Source organism: Aedes albopictus, chromosome 1 (genome assembly GCF_035046485.1).
Source record: "Aedes albopictus strain Foshan chromosome 1, AalbF5, whole genome shotgun sequence".
NCBI classification, from domain to species: domain Eukaryota; kingdom Metazoa; phylum Arthropoda; class Insecta; order Diptera; family Culicidae; genus Aedes; species Aedes albopictus.
Window position 1 is genome coordinate 18,786,534 of NC_085136.1, and position 11,708 is coordinate 18,798,241.

The 11,708-nt window shown below is 44.0% G+C and overlaps 2 protein-coding genes across 4 annotated transcripts in view; both read right to left on the reverse strand.

The window, feature by feature from the left end:
• LOC109408938 (uncharacterized) overlaps nt 1-11,708 on the reverse strand; it is a 463,030-nt gene that overhangs the window by 130,774 nt on the left and 320,548 nt on the right. The gene's annotated exons all lie outside the window — the stretch shown is intronic.
• On the reverse strand, nt 8,965-11,679 carry LOC109431162 (carnitine O-acetyltransferase). Of its 3 annotated transcripts, none has more exons than XM_062844146.1 (3): nt 11,522-11,679; nt 11,121-11,390; nt 8,965-10,914 (listed from the first exon to the last, which is right to left on the reverse strand). In XM_062844146.1, exon 3 carries the CDS (start codon nt 10,899-10,901, stop codon nt 9,057-9,059), a length of 1,845 nt encoding a protein of 614 aa, XP_062700130.1. In that variant the 5' UTR covers nt 10,902-10,914; nt 11,121-11,390; nt 11,522-11,679; the 3' UTR covers nt 8,965-9,056. The 3 variants fall into 3 exon arrangements, with proteins under 3 accessions (XP_062700130.1, XP_019562911.3, XP_062700129.1); XM_019707366.3 differs by having other exon boundaries at nt 11,121-11,422; nt 11,522-11,659; XM_062844145.1 differs by lacking the exons at nt 11,121-11,390; nt 11,522-11,679 and adding an exon at nt 10,969-11,114.

Below are 11,708 nucleotides of genomic sequence, written 5' to 3' on the forward strand. Positions count from 1 at the left end.
TTTGGAACGGTGGCAGAACTGTACACCCGCCTGAAACGCGAAGCAGCAAAGGTCGGACTGGTGGTGAATGCCTCAAAAACAAAGTACATGCTGGTAGGCGGAACCGAAAACGACCGGATCCGTCTGGGTAGTAATGTTACGATAGACGAGAATACTTTCGAGGTGGTGGAGGAATTCGTCTACCTCGGATCCTTACTGACGGCTGACAACAACGTGAGCCGTGAAATTCGGAGGCGCATCATCAGCGGAAGTCGGGCCTATTACGGGCTCCAGAAGAAACTGCGGTCGAAAAAGATTCACCCACGCACCAAATGCACCATGTACAAAACGCTAATAAGACCGGTGATCCTCTACGGGCACGAGACATGGACCATGCTCGAGGAGGACCTACAAGCACTCGGAGTTTTCGAGCGACGCGTGCTAAGAACGATCTTCGGCGGCGTGCAGGAGAACGGTGTGTGGCGGAGAAGGATGAACCACGAGCTCGCTGCACTTTACGGCGAACCCAGCATCCAGAAGGTGGCCAAAGCCGGAAGGATACGGTGGGCAGGGCATGTTGCAAGAATGCCGGACAACAACCCTGCAAAGCTGGTGTTTGCAACGGATCCGATTGGCACAAGAAGGCGTGGAGCGCAGAGAGCACGATGGGCGGACCAGGTGGAGCGTGACTTGGCGAGCATTGGGCGCGACCGAGGATGGAGAGCGGCAGCCACAAACCGAGTATTGTGGCGTACTATTGTTGATTATGTCTTGTCTTAATGATGTTGAACAAATAAATGTAATGTATGTATGTTCCTGCAGACAATGTTGAAGATAATGAACCCCAACCTACTAACAACAACCCGATACGAAACCGAAGGCTTCCTTCGTGGCTCTCACCATATGATCTTTTCTGAAGGGGGAGATGTTATAGAGGAATGGCCTGAAGCCATGATCAAAGAAGCCTACACGGAACCTGAAATCAACCCAAATATAGGTTCTTTTCACTCATATCGGTTCTTCCGTGCGAGAGCCCAAATTTGGCCGCTATACCGCGTTAAAGCTCTGAGTGGGTAGTTTTCGTTTGATGCCGGCAGAAAATTGCAACCCATCGCAAAGTTCTTTCTACCTAGCGTTAACTTTCGAAGTACCCTAGTGGGTTGAAATAAACCCACTTTTAGGTAAACGGCAAAAATCCCAAATTTGGCTTCTCACACGGACATTATCGGCTAGGTAGCTGCTTCTCGCTTTGTTTTTGACAACAATGCGAGCGGGAGAGCGAGAAAACAACCCACTGCTGGGTAAAAAGTTCAAGCGGTATACTTATTTTTGCGTTCTTTTAACGTATTTTTTAGGTAATCTGTTTTTTCCGTGTATGTTAATTAAGTTGTTTGACATTATACTTTTCTACAATTATTACTGTTCCAACCTCCGAAGTAAATAGACCTGAACTACAACTAGTCTTTAAATCATTGGAGTTGTGACACTGACTGTACTACGGTGTGTGAGATATAAGATGTACTGAATAAAGCTGTGATAAAGAGAATGATCACAGCAGGCGATATAGCGCATTTGAATGTGATGCGAACTGTCAAGCAGACAATGTTAGCATCCCTGCTTGCGTAGCAACAACTCCAGGCGTCACCCAACCGCGTTCACTCTTGCCACTTGCGAACCAACGTCAGCCTGGGTAAGTTGTGTGTGCTGCACGTGAGGGGTGATTCCTTCCCAGAGAAATCCTAAACTCCACACGGTGAAGAGAATGTTCCTGTTCCGGAGGATGGAACCCGGCGAGAGGTTTCACGTCGCTCCACGAGAGGTGTACTACCAGCGCGGGCCAGTGACTATTTCATTGGCATGGCAATGGTGGATGACGAGCCAACTTCGTACGAGCAAGCGGTCAGTTGTGCAGAGAAAGACGAGTGGCAAACAGTCATGGATGCCGAGTACGATTCATTGGTGTCGAAAGATACTTGGGAGCTTGTGGACCCACCGCCTGCTACGAACATCATCGGAAGCAAGTGGGTGTACAAATGGAAACTGGATGCAGACGGGAAGGTTGAGCGGATGAAGGCGAGACTCGTGGCGCAAGGCTGCAGCCAGCGATTCGGGTCTGACTTTGAAGAAGTGTTTGCTCCAGTGGCGATGTGCTCCACCTTCCGAGTGTTGTTGACAGTCGCGGGGCATCGGCGGATGTACGTAAAACACCTGGACATAAAATCCGCGTACCTGTACGGCAAGCTGGACGAGGTGGTGTATATGCGCCAACCGCCGGGGTACGCGTCGCCCGGAAATGAGAAGAAAGTGTGCAGACTAAAGCGGAGCATTTACGGCCTGAAGCAGGCCGCACGCGCGTGGCACAGGACGCTCTCGGACATCTTGAAACAGCTGGGACACAGAGAACAGACATCCAGGCTAGAACAAATTTCATTCAGGAAGTTGTGTAAGGATTTGAATCCTTACTTGAGTAAGGATGCCAATACACGATGAAAACACGAGCACCGCCAACACCGTATTGCTAGAGTGACTGGAAGGGAGAGTGGCGTCATGTTCCGATTTTGACAGGTCTCCTGCTCGTTTGGAACGCGCGTTTGTATGGATTTGACAGCAATTTGACACATGATCTTTGTTCCAATTTTGACATTGACGCCACTCTAAGTTAAAGGCACTCTACGTATTGCCACAGTCAGTGGTGAATTGAAGCATTTCTATGAACCAGATCAAATTCAACCCTAAAAATTTAAAATTCGTCCAAGTGAACCTTCACCATGCAAAGGGAGCAACCGCTATACTTTGTAAAAGGTTCACTGAGAGCAAACTGGATGTTGCCTTCATCCAGGAGCCGTGGGCAAATAAGAGTAGGATACTAGGAATTCCTACAACTTCTGGTAAGTTGATTTACGATAATGGGCAGCTCGTTCCAAGAGCTGCAATTTTAGTAAAGGGAAATTTAAAAATAGTTCCAATTACAGAATTCATAAATAAGGACATCGTTGCAGTTATGTTGGAGGTACCAACAACTCACGGGAAAACAGAAATTTGCATTGCATCTGCATATTTTCCTGGAGACCTGGGAGAGGTGCCTCCACCAGAAGTAGCGGCGTTTGTCAAATACTGCAGAAGGCAAAATAAGGCATTTATAATAGGATGTGATGCAAATGCCCATCACACTGTATGGGGAAGCACGGACATCAACTACAGAGGTGAGTACCTTTTAGAATATATTTCCAACAATAACATAGATGTATGCAACAGAGGAAATGTCCCAACTTTTATGAATATTAATAGAGGGGAAGTTCTTGATTTAACTTTGTGTAGTCCAACTATCACAGATAAGATCAAAAATTGGCATGTGTCAGACGAAATATCGTTATCTGATCACAAGCAAATATTGTTTGAATATGATGCTGGTCAACAACTCATACAAACCATTAGAGATCCCAGAAAGACAAACTGGGATATGTATAATATAGAGCTAGCAGCACTGGATAACACGTTAGCAATTAACACAAACACTATTGAATCGTTTGAGGAAACCTCAAAACAATTTTCAAATTTGATTATGCGTGCATTTAATAAGAGTTGCGCCGTCAAGGAACAGTCTACAAATAGAGATGTACCATGGTGGAACAACAAATTACAAAAACTTCGTAAAAAGACCAGGGGCCTGTAGCATAATGAAAGTTTTACTAATAATATTAGTCTTGTAGCTTGTAACTTATAATTTTCTGTTGCATAAAAATACTACAAGTACAAGTTACAAGTCCAATACTACAAGTCGGTTGGACTAATATTATTAGTATAATTTACAAGTGTATGTTGCATAAACAAACTACAAGTATAAAATATTAGCTATGACTTGTACTTTTGATTACAAGTCTCAAAGGTCTTGTAAAATAAATTACAAGTTAGATTTAAAGTATTGCAGAAGTCATATTTAGTTTTGAATATATCGATTTACCATTTTGATGATCTCAAAAGATATTATTTATCTAACATGTCAACCTTAATTCCAGTTTTCGACGATTAAATTTGGCAGTATGTATATATTTGAAACTCATTGAAGAGAAAATTGCGTTGATGTACACTTTGTATCCAAAATATAATTTCTGCTGAGTCTCTCTTCTCCAAAGTTTCTACAATACCCATCTTTGATTGGAGGTTCTTGGTAAAGTTATATATTATGGTCACTGCATAAGCACAGGTAAAGTTGCAGATGCGAAATAAATTTGAATCAATTGCTTGTATTGCGCATCATTAAGCTAATCAAGAGCTACACTATACATACACTAACTCGAATTGAGTTGCGACATATAAAAGTAGGTAAAAGCTCATTTTTTGCATCCCAGATCACTTCGGATTTTAACAAGAAGCATAATACATGTTGCTAAATCTTTATACATTGTTTTTCAACCAGTACTATTAAATATTTGGGACATTTTATTAAAAATCTAGGTACTTGCAGTGCCATACTTTGTAAAAAAATATTTCGTCAGAGCGGCCGAAAATTATCCAAACAGCACATGCTTTTCTTCATCTATCGTATAAAGAATGCAAAACTTCGAAATAAATGAAGTTATTTCCGGATGTTACGCGGAAAATGCAGAATATAAACAAACATCAACTGCCATTTCAAATTAATAGTGAACTGTCGGATGAATTTTGACAGGTAAATGAACCAAAACAACTTGTATTTTCATGGTCACTAATATTACAAGTGCTAATAATATTAGTGGAAAATTGAGCCTTTATGCAACACAAATTATTAGCACTTGTAATATTAGTACTTGTAGCTTGTAACTTGTAGTCAATATTATTAGCCCGATTATGCTACAGGGCCCAGGAAACTCTTTAACTGGGCGAAACGAACACAACAGTGGGCTCAATATAAAGAAACCCTCACTTCTTATAATAAAGAAATACGAAGATCGCAAAGGATATTGTGCCTTGCAAGATAAATCCTCGAAACGCGTTTGTCTTCTTCTTTTCTATCAAGTTGCCAAAATATGACCGCACCACTATGAGCGACCTGACGGTCAGAAATTCTGCATGCGGCGCTCATATCAAATCCACATGAGACAGCGGCGATATGGCCGCGAGGAGATGCACGCGGTACAGACGCAATGTGTAAATGGAAAAGATGAAGTCGCATCCTTCTGCAGCATCAAATAACATCCTGATTATTAAATACAAAGCCGACGAGGTGATGCGTATGCGTAAAGTGAAACAATGTCGCGATAAATATTATTACGATTTCTGGCCACTTGAGATGCCATTGTGCTAACTTTTGTTTTGATATGAACGGCCTGAAGGCTGCTGCGATGCTGCTGGGTGGGTGACAGTATTTGTTCGGTTTTGACATTGCGTCTGTATCGCGGGAATCTCCTAGCGGCCATATCGCCGCCGCCCAATGTGGATTTATTATAAGCGCCGCAATACACTGGAGGCATACATGTGAAAACATTGAAAATACTCCTGCAACCGCAAGGTTGCAAAAAATCCTTGCTAAAGATCACTCTAATGGGCTGGGTACTTTAAAGAAAGAAGATGGTTCTTTCACTACAACTGCTAATGAAACTTTAGAACTAATGATGAGAACTCACTTCCCCTGTTCTATTATTAATTCAAATGAAGACCAAAGTACATCTGCATTAGGAACTGGCATCTGTAATACCAGGACGATCAGTCATACAACAATGAATGAAACGACTGGGCAAGAAAGATCCAGGACAAATGCCTCTACCTTGGCCGAAAAAATTTTCAATGTGAATAAAGTTGAATGGGCGATTGACACCTTTGAACCCTTCAAATCGCCAGGTAGAGATGGAATTTTTCCTGTACTACTGCAGAAGGGTAAGGCGATTTTAACACCCATATTGACAAAACTTTTTCAAGCAAGTTTAGCATTAGGCTACATTCCAGAAGATTGGCGAAAAGTGCGGGTAACTTTTATCCCAAAGGCAAATAAAAAAGATAAAACCTCACCAAAATCCTTCAGGCCGATAAGCTTATCGTCAGTTCTGCTTAAAACTATGGAAAAAATTATTGATGAATACGTAAAATCATCATATATGGCCAAAATTCCTCTCAGCAAATATCAGTTTGCATATCAGGAAGGCAAATCATCAGTAACAGCGTTACATGCAGTTGTTACAAAACTAGAAAGATCTTTGGGAGCAAAAGAAATTTCACTTGCGGCTTTCCTTGACATTGAGGGAGCATTTGACAACTCATCTCATAACTCAATGATATCTGCAATGACAAATCGTAATTTTGACAAATGCATCATAGATTGGGTTAGCGAGATGTTATCTAAGAGAGAGATATCAGCAAACCTTGGAAACTCTTTTATTAGTATTAAAGCAGTTAAAGGGTGCCCACAAGGAGGCGTACTATCACCTCTATTGTGGTCTTTAATAGTTGATGATCTTCTCAAAAATTTAGAATCTCAGGGATTCGAAGTTATTGGCTTCGCAGACGATATAGTCATATTAGTTCGAGGCAAATATGATTGTATCGTCACTAGCAGAATGCAAAGTGTTTTAAATTTTGTCTCTTCGTGGTGTGATAGGGAAGGACTAAACATAAACCCTTCTAAAACCACTATTGTACCATTCACGCGAAAGAGAAAATATGTAATAAAAGATATTATATTGAAAGGTACACTTCTGGAACTTTCACATACAGTTAAATACCTTGGGGTATACCTTGACAGCAAGCTAAGCTGGAACTTTCATCTAGAGCAAGCAATCACCAAAGCGACAAATGCTCTATGGATAAGTAAAAGAACTTTTGGTAGGCAATGGGGATTAAAGCCAAAAATGATCCATTGGATCTATACGGCAATTGTGAGACCCAGGGTAACCTACGCTTCATTGGTATGGTGGAGAAAAACTGAAGAAAAAGGTGCTCAAAAAAAGCTAAAAAAGCTTCAGAGATTAGCAACTTTTTCAATAACTGGTGCAATGAGGAGTACACCAACCAAAGCATTGGATGCTTTGCTTTGCTTGCTACCATTGCATCAATTTCTGCAACTAGAAGCTGAAAAGAGTGCGCTAAGGATCAAGAGATCTGTGAACCTCTTGGAAGGTGACCTTATTGGGCATCTCAGTATTCTTAAACAATTTAACGTTAATCCCTTGATTTTGAATAATGGAGATTGGATGGAGAAAAAATACAATTTCAATTGTTCATATCGAGTGATTGACACATCCCGTGAAATGTGGGAGTTAGGTGGTCCAGATCTTCGTCCAGGATCAATTGTATTTTATACAGATGGTTCAAGACTGAATGATCAAGTAGGAGCAGGAGTGACTGGTCCTGGGATAAACCTATCGATTTCTATGGGCAAGTGGCCCACTGTATTTCAAGCTGAAATTCAAGCAATTTTAGAATGTACTGTAATATGCTCACGCAGAAATTACAGGCATTCAAATATCTGCATCATGTCTGACAGTCAAGCAGCGCTGAATGCTTTGAGGTCGGCGACATGCACATCTAAACATGTGTGGGATTGTATTCAATCACTTCAAAAACTGTCTTGTCGTAATCAAGTCAATTTATATTGGGTTCCTGGCCATTGTGGAATTGATGGTAACGAAAAAGCCGATATGCTAGCAAGACTTGGATCGGCCCGTCAATTCATAGGGCCAGAACCCTATTGTGGGCTTTCTGCTGCATCTCTTAGAATGGAGCTGAAAGCTTGGGAAACTTTAAAAGTGGATGCCAATTGGAAAAACACTTCTATAGCGAGGCAGGCAAAACGTTTCATTACTCCGAACGTTAAAATGACTCGCAAAATACTAGAACTTTCCAAGAAAGATCTCAGTATATACCTATGTCGGTCTAGTTACAGGCCATTGTCCGAGCCGATATCACTTGAAGCTGATTGGAAAACTTCAAGATGATTGTTGTCGCTTCTGTGAAGCAGAGAAAGAAGACTCGGAACACTTATTATGCCACTGTCCGGCAACTTTCAATACTAGAATTAGGTTCTTCGACAAAGGGCTGTTAGAACCCTTTGAAATATGGAGAACAAATCCCAGTACGGTAGTGCACTACATTCAGTACGCAATACCGTGCTGGAGTAATGCTATAAGTCCAACATTGACAATCACTTCCAATAGTGCTATGTCATATGGACAAAGCTAAAAACAAAATGGGGAATATATCACAATAGATCAAAACAATGGTCGCAGTGATGGAAATACCCGACACGGAATAAAAAAAAAATAAAAAAATGAGAAACTAACCGATTGCAGCGCCACGCTATTCCCACTTGTGTTGCCGATGAAATATTCCTAATATTCCTAAGCGACGTAGTCGAAGGTTTTTGAGGAAAATTTGTGCATTGTTGTTTTACCAAAATTCTTATATGATCTTCTAAATGTTGTCAGATTTACGAAAATAGTGACTTTAGTGACCATTACTGAAAAAAGTTACTTTAGTGACTTTTTCATGCAAATAGTGACATTTAGTGACTGACTCGAAAATCACTAGAAAGTGACTCACTACCAGGCTTGCATTGTCGGACACAAGAGTATGTGGGTGGGTTGCCATACCTTGCGAAAGTTTCTTGCACAAGCTCTAGCGCCGCTGTGGTAGTGGTGCTACGGGTCCTGAAAATTTCCGGCCACTTTGAGTAGGCATCTACGTAGAAGTAACCATCGACCGGGCCTGTGAATCCTTTCCCATGGTTTCGTTGGTATCGGTCATGAGGATAGGGTAGTGTAAGTAATTCATGGGGATTTGTTTGAAGTTATTGCAGTATTTGTGTATCTAAGAAGAATTGCGACAATGACGTTGGAGTGTAAATCCGTATTTCCGGTCAAACGTTTGGGGTTTGGCCAATATCGAAAGTCTAAAGTCAAACGTCTACGAGAGTGGAAGGGGGAAAGTCTGCGATGACCAAATTTTAGTCTACTTGTACATAGTTTACGGACAGCATCCAGGCGTTATTTTCTCAACGAACATCTAAAACAAATGTTTCAATAATAAAACCGTCACCGATTTATCAAAGCTCTTATCGCTCAACAAGCATATAAAAATCATACAACTATTATCGAATTGCACACCCCTTACAATTTGCTACTCGGCGCGCTGCACGCGCTCAGCACCTCGAACATCTCGTCCAGGGCCTGCTGCAGACAGTTCCTGAACGACACCGAGTCCGTCACCGGATCGGACTTCCACGAGGAAATTCCGAACCACATGTCGTTGTCCTTTGGGTTGTAGCAGCAGCCATACCCATCGCTGGTCAGCGGTCCGTAGCACATGAAGGCGTCATACCGCGAGGCAACCTGACTGGTGGACAGCCGCATATGCTGACTAGCTAGGAGGCCTTCGTCTTTGAACAGATCCGGCAGCGGGATGTTGTTCTCCTTGGCGATCAGTTTGAGTCCGAGCAGGTGGCGATCGACGCCGAAGCCCTGGACGGCCTTGGAGGCGTACTGTTTGTGCGAGTCGACTGCGGCTTTCAGCCGGGATGCTTTTTCTCTGTTGGTTCGGAAGGGTTCCAACATGGCGTGGGCGAAGGCGACCGATTCGTTCGAGCAGGACCGGATGGTTTCCGTTCGGCCGGCTTCGTACATTCGGGTCTGGGCCGATTCGTAGTGGGCGCCGGGGACGCGGTGGAGTTTGTAGAAGGCGTACTGGATGGCCATCTGGATGAAACTGTCCGGACTCATCTTCTGGGTTTTGATGAAGTTCTTGCCGTAGCCGGTGTAGTGGAGGTAGTTCATGTCCAGATCGGCGATCAGCTTGTCGTGGCTGACGGCGGCCTTCTGGAGGAGCTCGTGAGCTTGCGGGGAGAGGTTGAACGTCAGTTTCTGGGGGACGGGGGCTTCTCGTACGGATCCTCCCTGGTCCCCTTTGGCAATGTGATTGATGATGAAGTCGGTCAGGACTGCGATGGGCTGACCTTCGGCCGGGGAATGCTCGTAGGTGAGGCCGTTGACGCCGTTGGGACCGACCACCAGCTGAAGGGTTTTGTCGTACCAACGATTACCGGAGTTGGATTTTGATCCACCTCCGTGGATGAGCATGTGGCAGGCGTCTATGGCGTCATCCCCTGAAGGGTTTCCGATCGAGTAGTCCAACGACAGGACAAACAGCGAACTTTGGATCGCTTTGATCGTTTCCTGGTTGCTTGGATCGGCCATCAATACTGAGTAGGCTTCGTGCCAGCTGTCTCGTGGAAGCGCCGAAAGCATTCCAACCGGGGCAGCCTTCTGCTGGGACATGTCGTAGCACTGCCGAAGCATCGTGAGCAGTTTGTCCTCGCCGAAAAGGTTGTCCGAATTTCCCACCTCAACCTTAAAATACTGATTGTTTGAAGCGACCACGATATGCGTCGAGTCGGGGTTGAACTGCAGGGAGTCCTCCGGCGATCCAGGCACTCGACAAGTTCCGAAGATCTTATTGTACTGTTGCATATCCAGTGGAGCTTTGCCCATCATTTCCGGTCGCATCTGACCGCGGTCGATCATTCGCTTGTACAGCAAAGCTCCGAACGTGATCCGAGCCGCAAACTTGAGCTGATCGTCCACCTTGGCGTACCGCAGCTTGGGGAACACCAGTCCGGGGCTGGAGTAGATGATGACCGGGTCGCGATACTGCAGGTAAGCCGACTGTAGCCACCAATCCGAAAGCCAGTTCTTTTTCTTCGAGGCGCGTTCTTCCAGCAGTTTTTGCAGCTTGACACCGTCACCTCCGGGGGCCATGAACTTCTCGATGGCCAGCTTGGTGCGCTGGTAGCCATCTCGAGTGACGTGCGGTTCGACTGTGGTGAGCAGCTTGTTCATGGTGTCGGCCAACTTCGGGAGGGGTAGCGCTGGAAGCGGGGGAGTACTGACCGCGGTGAGCATCCTCCGCAGCATCGGACTCCCCACCGGAACCGTTTTCGTCTGCAGCATTCTCATCATGGTGATGCTTGCCCTGGAAAGGAAAGGCGATTAAATAACGCTAAAAGTAGGCTGTGCGTGCATCTACATTGTGTAGAAGTCCCCAATCCAAGCAATCACACAAAATAAATTAACTTTGCTTCAATTGGTTTATGGACTTTGTGCGCACTGATAGGTAGTAGACCGGTCAAGCGCTTTACATGTAGCAAACTGTGCAAAATAGGTATATAAATAGCTTACTGCAAATGGGATAGACGATAGAATATGCTGGTGGTCAATCAGTTGAATTCGATGGATGCGTTTGAAGCGACTTGACTTCTTCAGGCGAGCAGACTCTGTACACGTCAACAGCAGCCGATCACGAAAATAGATATTTGGGTGCGGTGGTTGTAGTCTGGTTGTAGTATGGAGCAGTATCTCTTTTTGTGTTGAAAGTGAAAGGAGGAACTGCAGGCAGGCGGCAGCAGCAGCCAGGCACAACACAACACAATCAGTGGAACACAGGAATAACTGGAACGAAAACAAGTTTGCAAAAATGCAAACTAATCAAGGAGGCCCCCATGGTGGTGGTGTTAGTGTTTCCAAAATTAGCAGGAAACCATTCGAAAAGCTGTATCACTCTAGCTAGACGACATTCTCACCTGTTCGTGTATTGCTTTTAATTCTGTGAACACAATCAACGGTTGACAACAGTTACTGTATAAACTGTCCTTATCAGCTCTGATAAAAGAAAACACAGGAAAACACTATCACTTTTCTTACTGTGTAGGTATGCAGTGGGTTGGGTCGCGGGGTGGTAAGCAGAGAGAAGGGTGTTTTTTGGGGGTT